This window comes from Cladophialophora psammophila (genome assembly GCF_000585535.1).
Source record: "Cladophialophora psammophila CBS 110553 chromosome Unknown aczJe-supercont1.25, whole genome shotgun sequence".
In the NCBI taxonomy this organism is placed as follows: domain Eukaryota; kingdom Fungi; phylum Ascomycota; class Eurotiomycetes; order Chaetothyriales; family Herpotrichiellaceae; genus Cladophialophora; species Cladophialophora psammophila.
The window spans coordinates 289,391-314,802 of record NW_006912946.1 but is presented as its reverse complement, the minus strand read 5'-3'; the positions used below and the strand labels follow the sequence as shown (position 1 = coordinate 314,802).

Sequence of the window (25,412 nt, the reverse complement as noted above, 5' to 3'; positions counted from 1 at the left end):
CCCCTTGTTTCGAGTCCATCGGCTGTAGCCCGTAGATAGGAAAAAGTGTCTCTCGACTAGAGTGTCCTCGTCGGGCATGCTACAGTAGTGTTTGTTCTACAAGGTAAATCTGTCTTGCCATTAGTAGCGACTGCTGATGTCGGACAGGTTTCCAAGGGAATCGATATCTGATTTTCCTCTCGGCTCGGTTGCTCTCTCTCCCGATAACAGGATGAGCTTCTGCAGTATTTCAGTGCCTGGCAAGCGGCACTCATGATTGCACAGAGTAAACAGGCAGGGGCTCACATCTTGAGTGGAAACGGACTCTGGAGCGGTCAAGATTCGTGTGGGGAATTGTCTGTACAGGTGACATTCCTACATGCAAATAGGGTCGCTGGTACCAAACTCGGAAAGATATCCAGTTCATGCAGTCATAGTTCAATTGATAATTTGAGCGAGTGTTTTTGTGTGTCGAACGTTAGTTTAAGCTGAGCTTTTGGGCCTACGGTGAGCCTCCCTGAGCCCAGAGTAGGGAGCCAAATCTGGCTCGCTGGCTCTCTTCACGTGACCGCCTAAGTAAACTCCAAGTACCCAGTACTGGGTACGCGTCGGACGGACTGGGGAGATGCACGTGCTGCACGTGCCCTGCAATGGCGGAGCTTCGGTGTATTTAGCCGGCAGGGTCCGACGATTGGTTGATCGCGAAAACGCCCTAGCCCCTCAGCAAGGCACCTTGACAGTCCGGAAGTCAATCCTCGTTCCCTTCTCCGTCTCATTTCTCTGATTCTGCGATGTTGCCCTCCATGTGTTATGTTGTATTTGGTGCTTGATCTTGACACACCCTATTACGGCCTCATCAAGCGCGTTTGATGCCTATGCCCTGGAGATTACGCGCAAAATGAGCGACGACAAGACCTCCCCGTAAGTCCGACCTTGTTCACTCATCTGTTAGGGCGTCTCTCTGAACAACTCAAACAGGACTGAGGGAAAAGTCGTCAAAAGAGCGTGTACGGAATGTCGGCAGCAGAAGGTATGGATAAGACGCGTATCTATCGTGTGCGCAGCAACTAATTGAAGGCCGCTGGCTTGAAAGGCTCGCTGCGATGCATATCTTGATCCTGACCAACCGTGTACACGATGTCGGAAGATGAACAGACAGTGCATCATTTCGGAGCCTTTCAAGAGAGAACATAAGCGCAAGTATGCACAACTGCCCCATCTCATATTGGCACTGGGCCTATGTTGATCTAGAGTGCAATTACAGGAGACTGTCTGAGCTTGAGCTTCGCACCGACGAGCTTCAGGAGCGCCTCAGATCATCGAGCCATCACCCCGAGGCGGCGGCGACTGTGCCCCAGTCGTCTTGGGCGGCTGTTAATGACCTGCGGACCGTCAACGCCGAGTCCGAAAGTCGTCTGGCGTCGGTCGCACCTTTCTTTAGAGACGCCGCCATTGCCCCAGTCTCATTTCGATCGTTTTCTCAAGCGGCCGCCGAATCTCTGCAGACTCCGGAAAGTCTCGCTCATGACTATCAACCCGCAGGCAGCACTTTGCCACGGTGTCTGGAAGGACAATCCGTCGATTCTAAGGATATCGACGCGATGTTTCGGCTGTAGGCATGTTGAGCGGCATCATGGATGACCTTCTAAACTTTTCCCAGGTATTTCCGCGACTACGCCAGTCTTGTTCCCATTCTCGATCCTACGATTTCACCGAATGCATATTACAACCTCTCTCCCTTACTCTTCTGGGCCATAATCGGCGTCTCATGCCGTACCTATTCTAGAAACCCGACGCTCATTTCGGTCTTGCCAGCCAAGATCAAGACCATGGCGCTGATGTCGCTCAACGCGACCATCACTTTGCCCGTCGTGCAAGCGTTACTTCTGATCTTGTATTGGCCCTTCCCAAAATCAGGCAACGGACACGACATGACCTACCCGCTTAGTGCCGCTGTGTTACACATGGCAATGCAAATTGGATTACATGTGCCGGTCGCAAGTCACGAGTTCAGCAAAATTCCGGTCAAACTGACTGAAGACGAACTAAAAATCCGTGCTGAGACTTGGGGATATTGTACACTTGTCTATCAACGGTATGCTCTGGATATCTCGACCACCCCGTATTGCATCGACTAATATTTGCTTTCAGTGGTTGCTGTTTCAAGGGAAGCCCGCCAACGCCGATGCTCGATGTGCCACACGACCTCGAACAGCGGCGGGCATTGTTTCAGAGGATATCGCCGAAACTGAAGTTCGAGCTGAAACTACAGGATGTAGTCACGAGATGCTGCATTGCCGCCTCGCAGAACGGGCTCTGGACAATGACTGCTGATCAGGAAAGGTCGCTGGACACGTTGTTGAATGTCTTCCAGGCGCAGATTTCCAGTGTCGCGCTGGAAGACTCTTCCGGTGAAAATCAATCTCATCGGTCTCTTACTGGGCTAACTGTCTTGCAGACCTTGACCAACTCTACGTGTACATTGCGACCCTCACGATCCAAGTCTTCAATTTGTACAAATCCCCAATGGCACACGATCCGACTTCGCTTTATGATCTGTGTGCCTCGTGCTGTCAGGTAATTGAATCCTTTGACAATTTAGACAAGTCGGGACAAGTTTGCCTGGCCGGCGCCGGGCTCTACTTCTTCTACAGCTTGATGGTGACCAGCCACGTTCTCTTACGATTGCTCAAGACCTCTCTCAGCCGATATATCGATGTCGAGAGGGCGAAAACCGCACTCTTTCTGGGAATCAGCCTCCACAAACGCATGTCAGTCCAGAATGACGACCTCCCGGCCCGTAATGGCGTCGCCTTGACCCAGCTCTGGAACAGTAATCGCGTCTTCAAGAGACCTAATGGGACCGAGGTGGTGGCATTGCGTATCCGGAGCCGCCTGACGGGCAGCGTCGTTTTGGACGGGATTGTCTGGTGGAGGGAAGAATTCGGGGGATTCATGGGCGTCTACCCGCCACCTTTGGGTGACAATCGGACTGGTAGGATATATTCCTGTACTGATGGAACACATTACTGAGTGCAACAGAAGATGCTTCCGGAATCGAAGCGGCCAACGAGACGAATCCAACTGCTCAAGATGATGGCTCGATGCCGGTGGCAACTAAGCCCGACTACTCGACCTTTTTGGATGATCCAATGCTGACCGAATTTGGCTGGCCTGTCACAGAGGATGTCTTCTCTTCTATATGGACCGACGGTCCAATTGCCACGATATGATGGAGGTGAAGAAGTATGTATGAGTAACACGTTTCGGGTATTGGCTATTGTTATGATACGACTGAGAGCGGCAACAGTCGCGGAAGGGGTGCTGTTTTTGTTTTGGATGATTGGAGCAAACAGAGGCAAGGACGCCCTAATACTAAACGCTGGTTTTGCGCGACGAATACCATTTACCAGTCTGTGAAACTCGGCAGCATTTGATTCGAAACAGCAATTACACCTGTTGGTCCCTTTCTGCTCCTCCCCTTGTTTTCTCAGTCTACCATTTCTGTTCAAAAATCCCAATCCACTCCCCCCAGCCGCAAATCTTCCCCTGCATCTCTCGGACCAAATCGTCCCTGGTGGCCACAGGCTTCATCTTCTTGGTGTCCAAGTTGTCCTTCAAGGCGACGACCTGGAAAAAGTACCTGTGCTCGCCGTGGCCGACCGGCGGACGGGGTCCGGAGTAGAGAGTCCCGCGCAGATTCTTGCCGAGTCGGAAACCGCCAGCAAGCCATTTCGCCTCCGGCTCGGCGGCGGCGGTCTTGGCCGCGTTGTCCAGTTGGAAGTCGTCGGGAATGACGAACGTCTTTGTCGCGGGGATGGCGTAGTAGACGCCGTGGTTCGGCACGAGGGGCAGTGGTGCGTCCGGGTCCTCGCAGATCAGAAGCCACTCTTTGACGTCGCCCTGCTCGATGCCGCTCTTGACGGTGGGGTCCAGTGACCATGACAAATCAGGGAACTTGGAGGCGCCGAGTTGAGAGTGCTCGACGGTGAGGTGCGCAGGCGAGGCGCCCAGCGTCGGCGACGTGACTTGGATGTTCTTGGGGATGTCGGCGAAGAGGTCCGAGCGGGTCAGGAGTTTGGCGTCCCGGCCCTTCTGCGAGTAGAGGAGGCGGGCGAGGAAGTATTCGAGGTAGCGGAAGAAGCCCATGCTTTTGGGGTCGTGGTTGGTTCGTGCTTGGGAAGGGGGCAGCGGGTTGTGCGTGTTGCGTACGGCTTGCGGCCCTGGATATTTTCGGTTCTGTGATCAAATGGCTCTTGGACTTTCAAGTCGAACCACGTGTACTACGAGCATGACCACGAGCGACTCCCCTGCTATTCATATATAGGAGTTGGTAGCACCGACGTGCTGACTCTGTTGGGAAATAAGTTCCCAACCAACCGACTACTGGAACATTTTCCTGGGCCGAAGAGGCAGGGATGACGAGACTCTATGTAGATTTCCCATTCCCTCGCAGCTGCAACCATCTCGAGCGACAAGTCGGCCTTTTAACTACGAAGGGGGAAACGGCAACGGGAACGGGACGGGCATGCACGACGACCGGGGCCTGTTCTGCTTAATCCCGGCGGCGGCTGGTGGAGATGCACGGGTCATGTATGCATTTACAGAGTATTTGGTGCTGAACGGAGGAATTGGGCGATGGCATAGCGTGGAAAAGCAGATAGCAGCGAGCGAGCGAGTGAGAGGAGGCATGCGATGCAATGGCAATGACGATGGAAGGCAAAATTTCCGACTCGGACTCGGACTCGGGCTCCAAACCGGCCTTGTGGAGGCGTCCAGAGACCGCCAATTACCAGCCAGGGCGAGCACGAAGGGTGCTTGATGAGGACAAGCGAGGCCGGTACCGGGCTTCGGTGGGTTGCTAGAATAAGATGGAGATGATCAATCTACGATGAGCGAGGAGTCACCGATGCTGAGACTATCATACTGATGTGGAAAAGCACCATGAAAAGGTACTCGGTACTTCTACAAATAGATAGCCGACGCTCGATAATATCCTACAAGTACTTGTTACAACGAACTACTTCCCAAGTAGGCACTGTCAAGACATCTTCCATGGCTTTGGTCTCTCCCACTCAGTTCCCGCATCTGGGGATCCCTCATCAGGATAGACCACCCCCTGTGACCTTGACTTCTTATCTGCCACTCTTATCCCATCTTTCTTTCGCTGTCTTTTGCCGTGGCCATTCCCTCATTCTCTTACCTGACCCTATCGCCCACCTCGGCGCGCCAAATCTTCTCGGCCTGTTCCCTGATCCAAAGCAAGTAGCTCCTTGAAAGGAAAAAAGGTTCTCGAAATTGAAATGAGCAAAATATGCCAGTCGCCAATATCCAACCCTGCTTGTAACAAACAGTTGCCGTCATGAGGGGGTCCACGCTGGTTGGCTGACAATTCGGTCTGGTGACGTCTTCGCTCATTCAGTCACCCACCGAGTCACCCAACAATAAAAATATATCCCGGATTGTTGCCCATTGAAGGTAGAATTGAACTTTGTCAAGAACGACGCGAACCGGTCGGGGGCATGCATGTACTTGTTATAACGCAGGAGATGAGGTCATCCCACAAGATATACCACCTTTGCGTCATTTGTGTCCTGAGAAGAAGTCGAAAACGGAGAGAAGCAAGGACTTTTAAGATAAAGACCAAGGAAATACACGAGTTGTTGCGCGATATATTGCCGCAGCCATCAGCAAGATGCACCTATTACAGGGCGGTAGAAGACCAGCTGGTTGGCTAAATGTTTTCGATTAGTTGGTTCCTGAGAAGCCCCTCGTGCTTGCGTCTGGGGTAGCATGTGGACGGAGCAACGGGACAGGTGATAGTTCGTGATTGTGCGGCGTGTCCGAGAATAGTCCATGCATTCCAGCTATTCCATGCGGATCTGTGTGCAGGTGGGCGGATCTGCAAATGACGAAGATACATTCAGATCTTGGGTGATCTTGGGTGATCCTTTGAGCTCCATTGATGGGGCCAGATGGATTGGGGCCGTACTGGAGTAGTTGGTAAATGCTGGCAGAAATCGGCCATGTCTTTTGATTTGGGCCGACAGTGAAAAAAGGGCAGTGGAAAGAGGAGAGCAATAAGACGGACTGGATGTCGATGTAGAAGAGATGGACGACGAAGAGCCGCAGCTAGCGCATTGAAGTTTGAACGGGCGACTTGCGGGTCAGAGAGAGGGAGAGATAAAGAGAGAGAGACAAAAGGAGGAGGGGGATGTTGGGGGCTATTTTGCTATGAGGGATATAAATGGCAGACAAATGTGCGTCACGTGAGAAGATCCCCTAAGTAACAAATAGGCGCCGGGGGCGACAAGCTGTGGGCGCTAGGGGTGCCTGGGGCTTTTTTGTTGGGTGCCCAGTCTTTAACCAGTCCAGCGCCTATTTAGAGGAACCACAGGCAGTCCGTTCTTAGCGGCTGGCCCCCCAACTACTCCGGGCAGCCGTTGGTTGCCCATGAACCATGCCCCGAACTACTGCGTCCTTTGTTGGTTGGGCCCCGAATGGGCTCCAACAGTGGTGACAGGTCCTTCTGTCCTCCTGTAGCTACTCCCAGTGCTCCCTCTCGTTACGTCCTTTGTTATCGGTAGCCAAACTCTACAGTACCACTCCATTGATAAATACACCATCCATCGGCCTCGTTTGCTTTCAAAAAGACATTCGGCTTCTTCACACTTGATCCCTGTTTTAGCCCTTCAGCCCCCTTCTAACGACCATCCTTACCACCCCTTTTCTCACCTGTGACCGCCGCAGTTGGTCATCACCTTCTGCTGTCCTCGACCCCCAAGCGCCCACCATCGACCCAAAGCAACTCGGACCCTATCGGTGAGTTTGCCGTGGCCATTTTTGACGCATGGCACACGCAATACCCATCAAGCCCTTGGTGATGAGGTGCCTGGGGAGCCCCCAAAAGAGCTGGATCACGTAAGAGGCGCGCGTCGGCGTCCAAGGATCGCTCATCCTGGTCTGGCCGTTTGCGCATCCGTCACCGGTTACCCGTCACCCGTCATCCATTCACCCCCTCCATAGCCCTCCATCAGAATCTTCTGAGAAATCAACTTCCTCTTTCTCTTACACGAATAGCAATATGCGTCGCGGGCCATGTGCCCCCAATCCATTGCGCGCAATCTCCAAACTCTTGCCTTTATAGCGTTTAGCGAGCCTCCTTCCAGAACCCTCTTTTCCCTCACCATCTTGGTTTTTGCCATCCCTCCCCTATCCCCTATCCGCCTTCGTCCGATAGCGTCAACCACCTGGGTGGTACATTCCTGAAGACCTTGGCTGACTTGCACAGCACTGGAACCAGCATTTCCAGGGTCCGATTTGACGTCGCCGCCCTAGCCGATCCATCCGTTCTGCCGGTCTACAATTACAAGTTTCAGCTCTGCTCCAGCCTCACTCAAATTTGACGTCCATCGTCCACCCCAGAGCAGATCCCTCTCCGTGAAAAAAAATTCCCTACTTTTCCAAAAAAGCAATGGAAATCGACCGTCGGCACCTTTGTCTTTGATCCCTTTTTGTTCCGCTTGCAGTCCGCCATCGCCCAGTCACAATGCGTCCCAACTTGCTCAAACGGGCACACAGCCATAACAAACAGACGCTGAATAATCTGTTGCATTCGCGGGGCACTTCACCGCATCCTCAGCCCGAAACAATCTCCGGCCACAAGCAGATCGAGGAAGAAACCCTTCCCAAGTACAATCCAGACCACTGGTACCCAGTGCGACTGGGCGAAGTGTTGCATCATCGCTATGAAATCGTCGTCAAACTTGGCTTTGGCATGACAGCCACTGTCTGGCTCGCCAGGGATCTCCAGGCGTAAGTCTCCATTTGATGCCGGTAATTTTGTGACGCTCTTGTCTAAGTTGTGGTTTTTATGCGGAACAGTGATGGCAATGCCGGCAATCGTAAATATGTCACTGTCAAAATAAATGTCAACACCCTGGGTGAAGAGTTTCAAAAGGGCCGACGAGAGATTGCCCAGAAGCTCTTCTCGGCAAACCCCAAACACCCGGGCTATAGCCATGTCCGATTCATGCTCGACACCTTCAAGGTCAAGGGAAAACACGGCGACCATCTGTGCATTGTGTACGACGTTCTCCGCGAACCCATCGATTTGTGTATGGAGAAATTCCCCGGTCGGCGATTTAGTTGCCCAAAACTCCGCATTTTGCTACCGGCTCTGTTACAAGGTCTGGACTACATGCATTCCGAATGTCATGTTGTGCACACCGATCTAAAGGCCGACAACATCATGATGGGGCTCGGCGATCCCAACATCCTCGATCACTTTGTGCAGAACCAAATCGATCATCCGGCGCCCCGGAAAGCGCCTGATGGCCATGGACGGGTCATATATACATCTTGCAGTGACTTTGGAGAGCCGCCCAATGAAGCCGTCATTGCCTCCGCCAAAATCACCGACATAGGTCTGGCAGCATGGGGAGACGAGAAGAACACGAAGCCCATCCAGTCCAACGCTTTCATGGCGCCCGAAGTCATCTTGCAAGCGGGCTGGTCCTATCCTGCCGACATCTGGAACCTGGGAGTCATGTTGTGGGATCTGTTCGAACATTTCGGACTATTCGATCGGATCGATACGAAACCCGGCCATTACCATCCCGAGCAGCACTTGGGTCTAATGATTGCTTTGATGGGCCCGCCACCCAAGGATTTTCTGAAGCGTTGTGCCAAGGCATCGATCTATTTCGACTCCGATGGCCAATTTAAACATCCAGAATATATCGAGGACCACACGTTCGAATCGTCCATTGTAAGGTTAAAAGGGGAAGAGAAAGAAATGTTCATTGATTTCGCCAAGAAAATGATCGCGTGGGTGCCTGAAGAACGGTGGACCGCGAAGCAATTACTCGAGCATCCTTTCCTGACTAAAGAGAAAGAATTTTTTTCAGCCACGCCGAGCCTTAGCAGAGCTTCAACGGCTTCCATCAGCTCAATGATTCCATCGCGAGCAGTTACACCAGGCATTCCACCATCGAGTTCACCTAATTCGGGTCCGAATTCCTCGCCGAAATCAGTGCCGAACACAACACTCTTGCCTCCCAGACTTCTAGAGCTGGTGCCGTCTGTCTCATCGACAGAATGCGAATCATCGACAAACTGCGAAGAGACAAAGACCGAGAAGTTGGCGACAAATAACGAGAAATCCACGTCGAGAACCTCGCTATCTTTAAGGCCCAAAATGGAGAGTCTGGTGGAGTCGAACAATGAGCCAGATGTCGAGGTCCCCAATTCTAAACGTCTCTCGGTGAATAAAGCGAACAAGTGCTCGCAGGATATCATCGATGCTATCCTCAGCAAGGGCAAAAATCACAATCACCGAGTATCGCCAGAAGCGAAATAACCAAGTTGAATGGACCGGTTCGGGTATCGCTGGGTTGGGCATTTGAGTGTCCTTGATTCCGTCAGCAAACACGGTCCCTGTAACCTTATTAATCACAATTCTCCAGAGACATCGAATACCTGGAAACAGATCAATTGACAATGCTTCTCCGTTGGACTTTCTGACAACAAGCGGGTAGCTCTCGGCTGTGGGCTGGGGATGATGTTGAGAAAAAGCTTTGTGTGAAGGATGGTTTTGATCGATGCAATCGAACATCTCGGATTTTGTCTTGTGCAGCACGAGCACAAGTGGTCGAGACTGGCACATAGAACACGCCGAACAAGCGCTACGGATGGAGGCATAGAGATTCGGGTGCATTTTCGTTCGACGCAGGCGGTCGCTGGCTGGACGCCGCAATTGGACTGCATTATTGAGCTGAAGCTACGTAACTTAATTGATACCCCTCTAAAGTGCGATTCCATTAGCTCTGCGGTTCCTCTTGCTCAACTTAGATCCAGTGTTGCCTTAGTCAACATCTCGAAAACCTTACCAATCCAAGCAGCCATGTTACCTGCCTGATATGGGACGTCGACGTTGTCCGTTTCTGTCCGATATTCTGCGTAAAGAGGCACTGTGCTCCTCACTAGATTGAAGTTTCCACGGTGGAGCATACTAACTCGGATGCCACCTCAAATTTCCTCTCAGCAGGAGTCTCGAATTCTCATCATCAACTTCCATCATTCGATCTCCCGGAGAATTGCTCCATCAGCTCCAAGATCTCGTCTGCCCCGCAAACCTTTGTCTCCTCGCTGTTTGATCACATCTTGCAACATTATGATGCTGGCGATGTCTGGGTGCTCCGTAATTGGGCTTTCTCAGGACGCCTTCTCTGCTGAGCCATCGTAATGGGTCCTCCGACACCGTCTTGCCCGGAGAATATCGTTCCACGGCTCTTCAAGAGGGCCATAAGTCCTTTTTTCTAACAGTGCCACAATCCTGGAGCCTACATTGGACCCTCTCTGCTCTCTGGCTTTTCCGTTGGAGTGGAACTGGGTCACCTTCGCGATGTCGCCCGTTGGCGTACCCCAAAGCGTTCCGATCGCTGACGCTGCTCGTGACCTCGAGGCTTCAAATCTCACTGGAGCTACTCATTTTGCCCTGTGGTTGAAAGGGTGGCAGTGCAACCTCGATGAACCACCTCAACATGTGTCTGAAGGCAACCGAAAGGCAAACGACTCCTCTCGTACCCTTTCGACTTTCAACATCCGTACCTGATCTGTGTCGGCTAACCTCAAATAGGTAGGTAAGAATACCGCCAGCCAGCTTAAAACGTTGAACTTTGAGAAGATGTGAACTTACAGTAGGTAAATGGGTACTACTCTCCGAAAAATGCTTCTTTGGCGTGTATCTCTCGGTATACTAGTGTCAATCTTCTGGCCCGGCTTCTTTGGGAGAGGCTTGGACGGCCGTTGCGCTCAATTTCGCCCGGGTGGGCAAAATGCCGCCATCTTGCCTTGGGACATGGCCCTCCATCCCTTCACTGTGGAGCTGGTGGTCCTGCGTCGATAGTGATTTTATTCACATTGGCTTCGAAACCCGGTTTCTTGCGCCATGCTCAACTTGTTCGATGGTACTTTCTGGCCAGGCAGACTGGCACGGACGGCACTTTCTCCTGACTGGACGTCACGTTGAAAGTTGAAACAAAGTCTTCGGATTTGCTATATCGCTGCTGGCACAGCCACCTCGAAACTGGTAGGAGGGAGGCTGCATTGAAATGTCACAGCCATGGCGAAAAGAAATAAATTCCCTCGTATCTCTTCGAGGTTTGAGGTTTACTTTAACTTCATCAGAGCATTGATTACGACAATACAGAATATTGCAGCAAACCCGGTCTACTACAACCACCGAGCAACACTCAGACTATCCACCATGTGGTGAGCCAGACTTTCACGGATTCTGCGTTGTAAGCTTATTAACAGCTGAGTGGCAGTTACACGCACGGAGGTTCGACAAGCGCGTTGTCCCGCGAATTCCCATCTTCAGAGGACGTAGTTGATTACCATGTCCCCGCAGATCAGCATCAGGACGAAAAGCACTTGATGGCGAACGATACTTTCGGCCTGCCACCCCTGTCCTTGCCGTCTGGTAGCCCCAGACTCCACGGCCCGAAAAGCGAATACTGGTACTGTTGCGAGTGCGGCAATGGGCCCATGCTTTCCAAACACAACCTGCATTGTTCGAACTGTCAGCGTGCACGCTGTCCAAGGTGCAAAAAGGAATATCGCTAGTGTCTGTTCTCCCGGTCGTTCCGCAAGTTCAGAGTTTTGGTGATGTCGAGACTTCGGAACCACAGGACGAAGATGATGCTGCCAAGAAGGAGTTGCAACAGGAGGGTGCACTCGTTCGGAATCATGGCGTATGTGGAGGGATTTTGGTGCCTGTGCAAGGGTGTTGTTGGATGTCTATATCCTTCTCCAGCCTTATTCCCGGATTCGGATGTGCACCCTGCAGATCCAACCTTTGTTCTCAGAGCTTTCCCAGATTTTGTGAAATTCCCCCAGGCGTACGCCAATTGTGCCTTGATCAGATGTGCGTTGCCGGTCGCTTCTTTAGGCTTAGCAGCCATGCAGTTCACTACGTAGTGCATTCGTTCAGGAGATAAATGACATTCGCTTAGTACATTGGCGAATGGGACTTCTTTCGCTGGAAAAGGATTTCTCGAGAAACTTGCAATTTTGCAGCGATTATAACAATTTGCCATATGCATGAGCGAATTTTCGACGAATCGAGCATAGATCACACAGGCCTGGCCGTGAACCAGCATTTATTCAGTCCATGCTCAGCCACAACGTAGTACCATGGCAGGAGAATCAGTACAGTTACGGAATATGGAGTCGCTGCCATAGCCCTCTTCCCCGGTCCACGTGAGGAATCGGCATGGCGCCCCGTCGCAGCCTTGACCGCAAGGCTGACTGAGTGGCATGAAATGTTTCCCACCTGTGGAGCCTCGGGGCCTTTTGGTCAAGCCAAGAGGGGTTAGGGACTTGCCATGTGGCTCCCTGGTGCCTGGGTCGTCCGTCCCTCTAAGCGTACCTCGTATGTACTTTGTACTTATGTTTTAGTCTCGTAGGACGGAGTACTCGTGTCAATATGTCCAGATCCACTCCAGACGGGCAACGAGGCTGAAACTGAAACTCAAACTCGAAGCGCACTCAGCTCACAGGCTAACTAACCACCTAACTAGCTTGCTTAATTTACTCACAGTAATTAGATCTGACCTTCCAACTGCGCAACTGTGGGTCCTACGGAGGTAACCAGTCACTGCACGACGATGTAAATCAGTCATCTGAACGGACATGAGACTGGCAAGCAAACGCAGGCTGCGCCCATCCAGCCCGCACCCGCCCGAGCGCTCAGGCGTCCCCAAGAGGCGCGAGAAGAAAAGAAGAGACTGGAGGAGAGGGAAAAAGGCAAAAGAGAGAAGAAAATCCACAAGAAAATTCTGAACTGGACTGGATACCTAGCCTGTTAGCCAATGGGGAGGTTATAGCACGTAACGCGAACCCTACGGATGATCAGGGTGGCGCAGTACTCGGTATCCATGTTAAAAACCAAGAGAAAAAAAAATAAGCCGAGCAAAAGTACAGGAAAGGGAAAGAATCGACAAAAGCGAGACAAAAAAGAAAATAAAAGCAATATTCGGCGGGCAAAGCAACGCAAGCGAAGACTGCAACACACGGAACGAGAATGAAGCCTTGGAACCGTCATTCCCATCAAAACCTTCCGTGCGGAGTTCGGAGTACTCGTGGGGAGATTGGACACCATCTCAGCAGGGCAAACATAAACTGCATCTGGCTCCGAATTCCGGGCGAGATCCGGGGTTAGCACCTTGTAAAGGGAGGCCCCTAGTAGGTACCCACTCACACACTGCTAGGCATTTACGAGGAGCCTGCCTCCTGCAGAAAGTGCGTTCTTCTGCGCCCGGGGTCTGATGACCATGATCTATTCGATTGAGGCGTCTGTTGGGATACATCTGTGCCGCCACATCTACACACACCACAGAGAGACAGAGCGAGAGACAGAGGAAGGGAGACGGGAGGGAGGGAGGGAGGCAGAGAGAGGGACGCTGCAAGGCTGCAAGGCTCACACACCACCACACGCACTAGACCACCCCGCCCGCTCTGCTCTCCTCTCCACGAATTGTGCGCTGGTGCAGAACAAAAAGGCCATTCTGATGAATTAGCCACATGGCTGACTTAGTGTTTCACCGAGGGCTGGACTCTGAGCTTTCCAGGACCTGACTTGAATTCGACTGGTGGCCTGCGTCACTATACCCATCCTGCATCTGTTTCTGCCCCTCCTTTCTACTTCTTCTGCTGCCCTTGGTGCTTCTCCCAGAGCGTGTGCAACGTCGGGTTCCCCTTGGTGATGCCCAACCACGCGTCCGACTCCAGCTTCGGCTTCCCGTACCGGAGCACGTCCTCTGGGATCAAGTGGGCGCGCTCGGCGTCCAGGAGCCTCGCGATGAAGACGACCGTGTGGGCGTCCAGCGCGGTGGGGCCGACCTCGTCGCCGAAGATCCAGGTCTGTTCTTGGTGTTCTTGTCCGCCTCCGTGCTTGGAGCAGAGCAGCTGGCTGATCTTCTCCAGGTACCTTCTCGAGTCCGCTTCCACGCTGGCCACCGATTGGTTCTTGTCTTGAAAGGTTTGGAGCCTCTTCTGATGACTGTAGCCGGACGTTTGAGATCAAAAGAAATGCACCACTGCAAACAGAAGGGATGGACCAAAAGAAAGGTGGATAGGTTCAAACTCACCCGTCTAGCTTAACCTGCAGCATCTCGCGATATCGGGGAGAAGTATCAGGCTGAGCCATGATCTCACGAACAGCCTCCATGACGCCCTCGGTGCGGCGGTCCTCGGGTTTGAACGAGATGGTCACGTATGAGATCTCGTGTAACTCCTCGAGCAGGGATTCAATCGTCTGCTTGTGCGCCGCGGGGACGAGGCTAGGATACCGATCGCAGAGGTATTTGGTGATATCCGTGCTGTCGATTAGTTTGACACCGAGAGACGGAGCGAGGAGGGCCGGGACCTAGATCGTTCCGAGTACGAAGTCAAAAAAGATACATGGGGATGGGCAATAGCACAAATGGTTCCAAAGCCAAAAGACGGACACCATATTAACTGGCAGACTACTGCCACATACGTACATACCGTGCCCTTGGGATGTTTCTCCAGATACGACTCAGTCATCTGCTCGCCGGTGTAGATGTCAATGAAGCGTTCTTCGGGGTCGACCGCGTCTGCAGCCGATTTTGGCTCCCCCTTCACACGCAAGGTGTACAACACCATCAACGAACAGATGGAGAAGGGGTTGTAGTAGAGCTCATAGGGGGAGGCTTTTGAGTCATTGGTTTGCGCCATTGTATGCCGAATATAGAACTCTCTCTAAGCTCCTGGTGACGTTGAAACCGAAGATGCTTTTCTGTTGTAGGAGTTGGCACTGTGGTTGCTGCCGTGAAGCCCTGGATTGTTGGGCTGGAATCAAGATCGTGTAAGGTCTGTGTCACTGTCTATGAGAAGATAATTGGCCAGATTGACAGACATATATATATGTATGTGGATGTGTAAATGATATATAGTCTCTGTTGTCAGCACGTAATATAGGCCCAGCACCACGGATCCCCTACTTACGCGGTAGGTATCTACGTAGTATTCCGATGTCCACCCGACGTGGGTTGCGCCAGTCGTGTGAGATTATGATGCGAAAAGCCACATCCTCTATTTTCCCGTTGCGTTGTGATCTTGGTGCCGTTTGCCCCGTAACTCAGCCTCGGCTTACCGTCCCCTCTCAACACCGTCCTCGAGCTACTTCGTCAGACGCCTCCTCCTGTGCTGAAGCGTCCCAGATCGATCTACGTCCGAGACTGGTGGTAGGTGGGACCGTCAGTGTAGGGCTGCAAGCCCATTCAGGCCCTCCGCAGTCGTACGAGACTCGTGGCCCCGAGCGACGGCCAGGGGGCCCACAACTTAGGTCCCACGACCGTCTCTTCACGACCGTCTTTTCTGCTTTGGCCGAAGACACCTTAGCCGGATGACCCTTCTCCGGAGTCTATATTGATGCCTAGATTCACTTGATGATTGACTCCTCCCCTTGAGATGGCATCTTGTGAGGGGTCCAACCGACTTGTCCGAGCCATCTCACCCAGTCCATCACGTTCGCGTTCACGTATTCTCGCTACTGCCGAGCAGGAGAAGCGGGCTTCGGCTTCTGCCCATAAACAACATTTCTACAAGGACTGTAAGTTTCCAAGAGAGAGGTGTCGAACTGACGAGGACACCACTTACATCGGCCAATACGCATGGATCCTATTGTCTTGCAGATCTTTCCGTACTGCAGGGAGATATGCCAGTACCTGTTCCCGTGTCCAGCCATGCACTCGCGATAGCAGGGCCATGCTCAGGCCTTCTACGTTACTGCCGATATTTGCCAACGCCCACATTCCGACAATTTTGTGCTTCGGATCTTTTGGCCAACTATTCGTGGGCCACTTGAAGAGCTTCATGGTCACGTTTGTGAAGCCAGCTGCTATCATGCGGTCGCGGTGATGTATGGCTGCGCCCAAAGACCGGCCCAACTTGTTACTAGCCTCTAGCAGCAACGAGCTCCATTCATAAATGGTCTGGCCCTCGTGAAATGACCCGTCGTCAGTCCCGAGAGGGAAAATGCAATCTTGTAGCTCCAGCCAGCCACCAGGGGTTAAATTCCTGGGGGGCGTGCGAAACATAGCGACACTGTGTTAGTGCAATGGACTCAAAGCTTCCAGAGTGGAAGAAAGTGGAGGAGTAGGTACCAGCTCAATCAGACTCCAAGGGGAGGATCGTGGAGTAGGAGACGAACATACTCATAAGTTATGCCGATAAAACCGGGCCAGTCAGCAAAACTGCCTACCATCATTCTGCTGAAGATGTAATCGAAGGGGATCGACCACGTCCATTCGTGCTCGAGATCATCAATCTCAAACGAGCAATTGGGCGGAACACTAAATTGCCATCAGTCAGCCGTCGCTGAGATACTTCCGTCATCACCACTGGCTCACTATGTAGGCTGTATCGGGCTTAAATCGACGCCGATGATCTCCAAAGCAATGACAGTCAGTACATTGCAACATGAGCCAGCTAGACCCGCTAGGATCCTCCTACCTGCGCTGCGGGGTGTGCATCGGCTGCAATGCCCGTCAGTGAGTGCTCGACGCAGAGGGCTACACACGAGCAATACCGTACTGGATCGCCCAGATGCCCGTTCCCGTACCGACATCAAGGACTCGTTGAGCCGTCTCTGCTCCCGGTGCAAAATGGGCACGGCCTCCAAACGTTGCTAAGAAGTGTTGGTTTTGCAGGTCTATGGCCCAGTATCTTGATCAGACTGGAGCCATTTGCATTTTTATAAAAGACGGTTTAACCCTACCTAGTCTTTCCCTCTCTTGCTGGTGTGAGACAGGTCAGCGAAGGCACGCCGAAGTGAAGATGGAAACATCACCTCGTCATTAGGCAAGATATATTCTGGAAGCGGTAGTTGTTGGTCTCCTATGCTATTGACATGATGACCAGAACGCAGCACTGACTTCCCGCACGGAGCGCGTGGTAAGTATGGCCATTTTCAATCTGGAAATTGCGAATCGTGGATGTTATTGACGCAGTAGAGATTTGGTCGTCGCCCTACACAACATCCGAGGTGTTATTGTTTTGTTTCCTGATACAGAGCATTGCCCAGTCAAACCAGGTCAAGGGCCGAGTCCTCGTCATTGTCGGCCTGCTTGGATCTAACGTCAGCAATAATGGCAGGATAACAAATGGATTGACGTCAGTACTTACTAGAGCGTGATCGACATGGTGCTCGTCATCTGGTTCCTGCATTTTTATCTACAACAGCTCGTATCTGGCATAGAGCGCGTCTTCCTGGGAAGAAGACTGTGGGAACTTAAATAGACGGTATTCGGAACGTGGGTTGATCGTGATCTTGATTCCTCCTTCGCGGTGGATTTGTCCGATTTGCTAACTCTCGGCCCGCTCGCTTCGTGGTGAGGCTAGACACATCCGCGGAAGTTCTAAACCATGGCCTAATGCCGGTAGAATCGAAAGAACATCCCGGAGACGGCAGCTATGAGCTCTAACCGCTGATCGGGCCAGTGGGCGTTCGAGTGTTGGTCATTAGCGGGTTTACGATGTGCTTAAATTGGCGTTTTGCATACGGATGCAAGCACAGCACTTCAATGCTACGTTGTGGTTGAAGCCTGGTTGTAGCGAGGAGTTGGCATTCCAGGAGACAAACATCTCAGCAATGGCTCTAATATGTGTAGATGTGCTGCCGTCCTTAGATACTGTCCCACCTGGCTCAGCCTCTAGAAAAACTCGATAAAACTATCCCGAGACGACGTCGAATCATGCTGAGGTGTACCACTTAGGTTTGAAACCTCAGCTGTGCTCTGTCTACAGCTGTCTTCTCCTTCCACATTCCAATTGGGGTAGCTGCAGTTAAACATTCACACTGGAATCTTCCGCTTTGTGATCCTCAGCATGAGGTTAAATTGCGTCATGACGCAGTAGTCAAAGGTGTCCATAGGATGAGCTGGATTGACGACAGTAAAGTCGAATCGTCTTAGCAGCTGCAGCAATCAGTCACATAGACTCACTATGATGATCTGCACTTACCTCGACGAATACCTTATTCAGCTCCAACAAGGCAATGGGCTTGCCTAGACAACCCCATTTGCCTTGACCAAACTCGAGTTCGATAGTGTTCTCCATGGCTCGAAGTTGCTCGCCCTGAGTCCGTAGCCATTGCTCGGGTGAAAATAAGTCTGAATCGTCTCCAAACACGTTCCTGTCTCGCATGACTGAACGTGCGCTCCAGCCAACGTTTGTGTTGGCGGGAACCCGATGGCCACAGACCGCTGCCTCCGTGCCCGAGACCCGCGGGACAATACCTGTAATAGGTGGCCAGATCCGAAAGCATTCTTTGATGAATGCCTGCAGAAAGGGGAGTGTTCGTGCTTCCGTGTCCTTGATCGGCGCCGATGTCTGGCCAGCTTTGACGCCTCTATCAATTTCTTCTTGCAAGTTTTGATAAACCAGTGGCGACGTTGGGGCGTGAAAAATCCCTATTCTGATCACCGTGGCGGTTGTGTCAGAGCCCGCCACGATTTGAACGAGGGACTCAGACTCGGCGTCTTTTTTGGTAAGACCGTGAGCGACGAACGATCCTAACATATCTCGTTTGACCATCTTCGAATTGCCGTATCGCTCTGATACGATTTCTTTGGCAATTCCCATTACCTTGCTGAGTCCAACGGCGTCAGTGTGCGTTGGTCGGATCACTTTGAACAGGGGAGACTGAAGGACGCTCAAGAGCCCTGGTAGTAAGGCTATCATTTGCATAAGAGGAAGCGATTCTTCCGTTGTTTTGATGTAGTCGAAGAGGTCCTCATCTTTATCCATGAAGCCAAATGTTCGTCCTAAAGCGAAGGTGGAGATGAGGTCCAAGGTCAAGAACTGGATCTTACGAGCAAAGTCAATAGGGCGGAAATCCGTCTCAGTCGAGAGGTACTTCTCCTCAATAAAGCGAAGGAACTTCGCGACTTGCTGGTCGATCGACTCGTGTAGACCGTCAATGTCCTTTCCAGAGTACTATCTCACCTTAATCCTCGGATGGCACATCGATGAAGATACTTACGCCGGGTGAAAGTTTGGACCTGAGAAGACTGTGCAGCGTGCTGTCACGGATGGACAGGCTGCAATCATTCGGTGGGTCGAGTTGAAAGCCCTTGAACCATGGCGCTCGATCGAACTGAGAGCGCACTCCCCATATTCGGCGAACTTCAATTGGGTCACCACAAACCAGGTACTCTGGTGCAATGCGGACAAGGGGGCCTACAGGAGAGGATCAACCAGCGACTCAAACCGAGATCATTCGTTTTTTTTGGTGTGCGTTGATGGAGAGGGCGCACCATATTTATCGCATAAATTACCAAGATCCTTGTACAGCGTCCCTCTGAACGCTCTGCGAAGCACCCACAGATCGAACCAGCCGCACCCAAACGGGCCTGGGATGTGCCGCAGTCTTTTCCATGCCAGGAATTTACGAGTGATAAAGGCGACTGCGATTACGGCCAGGCCAATGAGCAAATATGCCATCTTAGACACTCGTTTTCTCGTAAGCTTCTACCTCTGAATATCTGGCCTTGGGTAATGGTGCGGGAACGGCTGATGAAGCAGTCTAGAAAGAAGCCGGATTTTGAGGTGGCGGATGTCTGTAGTAATGGTGGGGTATGGCTTTGGGCAACTATCTTGAGTGAGTGTACCGGGTATGGAGTTGCGAGTATTAGGGGGAGCATTGACCATGAAAAGGTGGACAGGAATACTGGGTACGAGGTATTACCTAGCCGCTAAACCCCCATAGAGGATTAGAACGTGCCCCACTTAATTCCGCTTTCTCCCTGCCGCCGCATAGACCACAAATGACTAGCCTATCAACCAGCGAGGCATTTAAGGCTTGGAGTACAAGGCCCACTCAGACAATACAGAGGAGTGCTTTGGAAAGTCCCTAAAGGTAATTGTCTAGCAATTAGGTTCTCCTACCTGCTGTATATTCCTCTTCCCACGTGTCTCAGCCTAAGCCCCTGCAAGTGTGGGCGGCAAGGCGGGCTCAGTCTCGTTCGTGACAGGACGTTAGCTACTTACCCATATGTTGTCGTAGCAGACTGCTAGTCGGTGCAAGCTGGGTTCTGACGGTTTCTCTTGGGGAGATCCCGGGGGAATGGAATCGATGTCTCTTCCTTTGTCTGCTTCTCTTTTGCCTTCTTGCTTTTCTTATTTGGTCAACAACATCTGCCGTAGACATTTGGGAAGCCATACATATGAATAAGAGAAGGACGGTTAGAGAAATAGTCTCATTGACCCAGGAGGACTCCGGGAACAAAGAAGAATGAGTATGGAGCAGTATCAGGCAGTCGAAAGCAGCGTCTCATTGAATCCCTCCTAAAAGTTCTAAAACAGTCTAGACATCTTCAACCTTTTCTCGCCCACGATGCGTAACCTGTAGCAATGCTTGCTTCTATCTAACCTCGGACTTCCGGCCCAACAGGCGGCCGACTCGCGGCCAAGTTGCATTGACGAAACAATCGAACCTCATCCTTGTCGAAGGCGCCCACAACACTGTGCAAAACGCCGTGATTGTTGAACAGCACAAGGTCTCCTTCCTGCCAGTCGTGCGCATAGACGAGCTCTGGCGCGATGCCAGGGCGCTGCAAGTCGTGCACGATCTCTCTTACCTTGGCCAAGTCGCCAATGACGCTGCCGTCGCGAAGGTGGATCTTGCGAACGACGGACGGGTGGATTTGCAAGGCGAACCTGCCGGTGACGGGGTTTTTCCAGGCCATGGGCTGGATTTGGACGTCGGTGGCATTTTCGATAGGCGGAAGTTCATCGACGGGCACTTCCTTGCCTTCAGACATCATGCCCAGCCCGTCCGGGCGTGATTTGGCCGTCGAGATCCAGACATATGGATGAGGTGCATATTCGACTTGGGTGGTGAGCACGAATTCCTTTTGCTCGGCACTCAGATTCTCAAACATTGTGTATCCGGATACAAAGGCGGTGGTGCCTAGAGGGACACGAAGGGTGTCATTGCTGCCGTCGTCGTAGAGAACGGTTTGGGTCCGTCCGGTGGGGACCTTGACAGCAAGCAGCGATGTCACCAGCGGCGGCTGAAGGCCCCCATACATTGCGGCATCGATGTGCCAGCGGTAGAAGCGGGTAAAATCCAGGTCTTGGTCATCAGGAATGACGGTCTTGTGGAATGTTCGATGATGCGGATGCTTTAAGGTGAAGTTCTTGAGGCCCTCGTACTCGGAGACAAAACCGTTTCCAATGATCTGGACCTCGGGCTGATGGGGCACGGTTTTGAGGTCGGGATGGAGGATAGAACGCTTGGCGTCAATGGTCTTGCCGTGGCCGTATGACATTGCCTCAGGATCGAAGCGTCGGGTCAGTTCTGCCTGGCCCTTGGGTGAGAGGTTCGACTGAGACTTGATGCAGATGACATTGTAGGTGTAGAGGGCGTTGCGGAGGGCCTCGAAGCCTGCATCTGAGAGATTGTCCAGGTCCACATGGTCGACGAATGCCCCGAATTCGGGTCGAGACGGATTGATCGGCGAAACCGTGATTCCTGGCATGGTGAATGGGTATTTTACTTTGTGGTGCGATTGTCGGTCTTGCTTGTATTTGAAATATGAAGGCTGTTGATGGACTGCGAGAATGAAAGGTATATATATACATCCTTAAGAGCAGAGACATCTCTTCAGATGGGTGATACTTACCATGTCACTTACTTCATGTAGCAGCCTCGTACAATACAGAAGGACGTGTTCTCGGCGGACACCTATCTGAAACTGCTTGGGACAATCCATTTCAAGCTTTTGATTCGACGCAGAAATCGGGACGACTAAGATAAGAGCGTCTGAGACGAGACGGTATATCACAAGGCTCGGCCATCACCGAAAGAGGGATTTTGGGGCGAAGGTGAAAAAGAGGAAAATTTGTGCGAGCTGATGCCAAGGCCCGGCGGTTGTACGAGATCGTACGAAGTTGATGCCGTCTTCCGCCAAAGCGCTTGTTTGGAAAAACTCACTTGATCTCACTCCTGGGTATCACCTTGATCATGTACTCCGTACATGTCTATAACCATTCATATCATATCCTCTTCAAATCTGCGTGGTCTTTGACTTCCTCAAGCCTAGTTTTGCCGAAAGCTTTCGTGTATTTCTTGAGAACATGCCTTGGCTCTTTGTCCTTTCCACTGACATCTCGGTCTCTGATGGCGCCGTTGTTTGGCGCGTTGCCGTCCGGCTTTGGTCGCTGAGGGTTTGCGACATCGTCGTCTTTTCTTCCAGACTGAGAAGATCATCTGTGGTCGTGGTGTTGCTGGTACCCGATGCCATTCCTGATGACACCGCCTCTTTCTCGGGGACTCTCGGTGGAATGTTCATTTCAGCCGGAAGCTCGATGGGCAGGCGTCCCCCACCGGGTAATTCTGCGGGACTTGTCGTGCCATCGAGCTCGGCAAGCCCCTGCGCACCAAGTTCGGGGACCACTGGTCTATTATCTTGTTTCGCGGCCTCGGACTTCTGGAACCGGTTCTTGTAAATAATGTCCTCGAGCCCCGTCCTGAGTTTGCTGAATTTCATTGCCGTCGATACCTTGGTCAGAGGGATTAATCGGTCGACCTCATCATGAACATGCTTCTGTAGTAGGACCTCCTTTCCAGCAAAAGTCTTCGTCATGGCCGTTGTGTAGTAGACCGCCGCATCCTCGATCTGCTTCACGGAGACGTACTTGCCTTGGTATCGGAAGGCTCGCTCAAGAATGAGAATCATGTCGCAAGCACATTTGAACAGCATTCTTGCTGTTGGAGGTGCGGCCAAGATGCATAGTGACAGCGCAAGTACTCCGCCAGCCCCCATTGTGCCGACAATTAAACCTGCAGTTATCACTCCGACCCCGACAAACTCCGCTAGTGTCACAGTCATAAATTTCTTTAGATGGCCGAGAACCACCCGTGTCATGATTTCTTCCACTTCGTCTGGTAACGCTTTAGGAAATCCAAAACATTGAAGAATATGCTGACACAGGATTCGAGCAACGGTTGGGGTGCCTATTGCGCCCGAGAACGGTAACGGGACCATGGCCGTACGGACCGCGTGGAGGCCCAAACGCATGCATTCTGTAATTGCGGAGTCAATCTTTTGCTCGACATCGACGACTTGTGCCGCAACTGCGAAGATTCGGACCTTTTCATCTTGAATCAGATCGAGGGTCTGTGTAAGAAGTCTCTTGACCCCTTGGTCATCATCTATCGATACGAGTTAGAATTCTGGTTCACCTTGTGGCTCTTGACAGAGTACTTACCCTTGGAGAGACAGCAGTATCCATCAGCCTTGTAATGTTTGATTTGAGAAAGCTCCTGGCGGAGGGCCATGAACTGTTCCTCAGCCAGTCTATCTGCTTCTTGATTTGCTAGTCGCTGTGATTCGGGGTAATTGCCTGTCTGTTCCATGTACTTCTCCAGCAGTTGCATCTTGCGGAAGGCAACCAGCTTGTCCTTTTTTGTCCCAATAACAAAGACCGGTACGTGGTTGGAAAATTGTGCGATGGTCTGAAAAGTTCGCTTGTCAGCCTCCTCGATACGGCTAACGTCCGAATCTACGCAGAACCTGTAGCTTTTGTGAGCAAATCGAGGGTTTTGACTTGACCTCTGAAAACATACCAAATTACATGCAGTGCCTCAGCTGGATCTTTCTGAAATGCCCGATGGCGGAGAAACTTGGCAATCAACTCAAGTTCCTTGTCGCTTCCGGCTTGCCATCCTCTGGAATCATGGATCATGAGGCCGGGATTATTGGGAGATTCAAAAGCTACGTTAATGTCGTGACTGCCTTGTTTGTAGCTGTCGGATTCTTCGGTCTAGACAGCGCCGTTAGTCCGCGACGCCGATTGAAAATGATCGTGGAGAAGGAACAACCATTTCAACACCGAAGATTTTGTTTATCAAAGTCGACTTGCCGACGCCCGTCTTACCACAGACCAGTATTCGGAAAGCTTTTACACCACTTGCCTGCAGTTGTAGACCTTCCAGCCAGGGAGGGATTGCTCCGTCGTCATCCTGCAAATAACGGTCTCGATAATCGGCAAGATCCTTTTTCAGGGACTTGAAGCGAGACTGTTCGTAGAATCGCGGATATCTATCAAGAAGGCAAAATACTGAAGGATGAATAATCGCCCCGTAGCTTCCTGTAGACTTGTTAGATTCATGTGTGTTTTGAGCCCATGGATCATGCTGTTTACCATCATCGCACCATCCAATAAATCCCTTTGAATTGAAGATTTTGCGCGAGGTGTTGTAAAGTGTACTTGGAGAATTGATTTGTAGATTGTGTGTTTGACTGTCATCGGTGTAAATTCCATGCAGAGTCTGGAGATCATAGAGGCTGACTTGGATGCCGTTCGAATGTGAAATTCGCCATTCAATCTTTTCACTGCCGTCGAGCTTTGGCACCTCACCCGCATATTGAGGAAATGCCAGCGACAGAGGATTTTCTATTTTCAGGGGGGGCGACTTCTCATCCTGGGACTGGAGAACAAGTCCAGCTCGCATGCTTTCGATGAGCAGCCACTGCAAAGGATACAGGGACAAGCCATCCTCGCGCGTGCCGCCTCCGAGATCTTGATTAGAGCCCATGAACCATGCCTGAACGAAACTCCTCCCCGCCATCTCCTGGGCGAATGGGATGTCGAAGATCTCTGCATTGAGTTGAGAACGTGTCTCGTTGAGGGCTAAGGCGTGTCGCAGGTGCCTTACAGATGGGACAAATGAGATGTCGTGCATGTGGCCTTCGGCGGTGTACTTTACGGTGTCCAGAGCTCCAACGAATTGTATTAGTGGTGGCCGAGTTGTATGTGTTCGAAGAAAGTCGACGATCTTGGGCCCATTTCTGTTGTCGTCCTCCTTTCGTGCTCTGTAGACATCCAGCGCACTCTGGTAAAGTGTATCGAAGTGTTTCAGTGACGTGCTCTTAGGTAAATACATAGTATCGAGCAGTCCAGCCACTGCACGGACGATGAAAGCGCCCCGTCCGAATCCGTACAGGAAGAGCTCGTCCTGTGGCTCTTCGATCGTCCCACATATTTCGCGAACGATGGATTTGATCTGTTCCTCGTAGTACGGTATTGTGACACCGGTTTTCAGCCTTTCTATCAGACTGGGACCATCAGAGGCGGCGCGTTGGTAGCGGACAATCTGTTCGACCGTGCGCCCTTGCGCGTCAACGCAGAGGCCATTGGAGATGATGCTTTGGATGCGGAAAATATTGCTAGGGTTTCCATTTCCTTGGGCGTTGTTAGTCTGACTCCATCACAGAGTATTGACAGCCTCTTGCACCTGAAGTTCCATTTTCTCCACTGTACTCTTCAGCATCGACGCAAACAATCAACCGCTTCACATGCGTCCTCAGGGACATTGTCGGAGGGAGGAACTAGGA

At 51.8% G+C, this 25,412-nt stretch overlaps 8 protein-coding genes across 8 annotated transcripts; 2 read left to right on the top strand and 6 right to left on the bottom strand.

Annotated features, from left to right (window-relative positions):
• Positions 1–1,181: 1,181 nt before the first annotated feature.
• On the top strand, positions 1,182–3,212 carry A1O5_11398 (uncharacterized protein; the record flags this gene model as incomplete). The annotated part of the gene is made up of 5 exons (XM_007751970.1): positions 1,182–1,591; positions 1,640–2,074; positions 2,131–2,390; positions 2,438–2,974; positions 3,022–3,212. 5 exons carry the CDS (start codon positions 1,182–1,184, stop codon positions 3,210–3,212), a joined length of 1,833 nt encoding a protein of 610 aa, XP_007750160.1.
• A 262-nt stretch (positions 3,213–3,474) lies between these two features.
• A1O5_11397 (uncharacterized protein) lies at positions 3,475–4,128 on the bottom strand (the record flags this gene model as incomplete). The annotated part of the gene is made up of 1 exon (XM_007751969.1): positions 3,475–4,128. The coding sequence occupies one exon, from the start codon at positions 4,126–4,128 to the stop codon at positions 3,475–3,477; it is 654 nt and encodes a 217-aa protein (XP_007750159.1).
• A 3,400-nt stretch (positions 4,129–7,528) lies between these two features.
• Positions 7,529–9,340, top strand: A1O5_11396 (CMGC/SRPK protein kinase; the record flags this gene model as incomplete). Its single annotated transcript, XM_007751968.1, has 2 exons — positions 7,529–7,794; positions 7,864–9,340. The coding sequence occupies 2 exons, from the start codon at positions 7,529–7,531 to the stop codon at positions 9,338–9,340; spliced, it is 1,743 nt and encodes a 580-aa protein (XP_007750158.1).
• A 4,343-nt stretch (positions 9,341–13,683) lies between these two features.
• On the bottom strand, positions 13,684–14,742 carry A1O5_11395 (uncharacterized protein; the record flags this gene model as incomplete). The annotated part of the gene is made up of 3 exons (XM_007751967.1): positions 13,684–14,044; positions 14,133–14,410; positions 14,533–14,742. 3 exons carry the CDS (start codon positions 14,740–14,742, stop codon positions 13,684–13,686), a joined length of 849 nt encoding a protein of 282 aa, XP_007750157.1.
• A 920-nt stretch (positions 14,743–15,662) lies between these two features.
• A1O5_11394 (uncharacterized protein) lies at positions 15,663–17,235 on the bottom strand (the record flags this gene model as incomplete). The annotated part of the gene is made up of 8 exons (XM_007751966.1): positions 15,663–16,086; positions 16,224–16,361; positions 16,419–16,456; positions 16,522–16,544; positions 16,598–16,720; positions 16,944–17,037; positions 17,099–17,131; positions 17,194–17,235. 8 exons carry the CDS (start codon positions 17,233–17,235, stop codon positions 15,663–15,665), a joined length of 915 nt encoding a protein of 304 aa, XP_007750156.1.
• Positions 17,236–17,861: 626 nt separating this feature from the next.
• On the bottom strand, positions 17,862–19,512 carry A1O5_11393 (uncharacterized protein; the record flags this gene model as incomplete). Its single annotated transcript, XM_007751965.1, has 4 exons — positions 17,862–17,984; positions 18,031–19,005; positions 19,052–19,248; positions 19,326–19,512. 4 exons carry the CDS (start codon positions 19,510–19,512, stop codon positions 17,862–17,864), a joined length of 1,482 nt encoding a protein of 493 aa, XP_007750155.1.
• Positions 19,513–20,435: 923 nt separating this feature from the next.
• A1O5_11392 (uncharacterized protein) lies at positions 20,436–21,551 on the bottom strand (the record flags this gene model as incomplete). The annotated part of the gene is made up of 1 exon (XM_007751964.1): positions 20,436–21,551. One exon carries the CDS (start codon positions 21,549–21,551, stop codon positions 20,436–20,438), a length of 1,116 nt encoding a protein of 371 aa, XP_007750154.1.
• A 528-nt stretch (positions 21,552–22,079) lies between these two features.
• A1O5_11391 (uncharacterized protein) lies at positions 22,080–25,391 on the bottom strand (the record flags this gene model as incomplete). The annotated part of the gene is made up of 6 exons (XM_007751963.1): positions 22,080–23,227; positions 23,284–23,588; positions 23,642–23,838; positions 23,897–24,165; positions 24,220–25,260; positions 25,313–25,391. 6 exons carry the CDS (start codon positions 25,389–25,391, stop codon positions 22,080–22,082), a joined length of 3,039 nt encoding a protein of 1,012 aa, XP_007750153.1.
• Between the last annotated feature and the right edge of the window lie 21 nt (positions 25,392–25,412).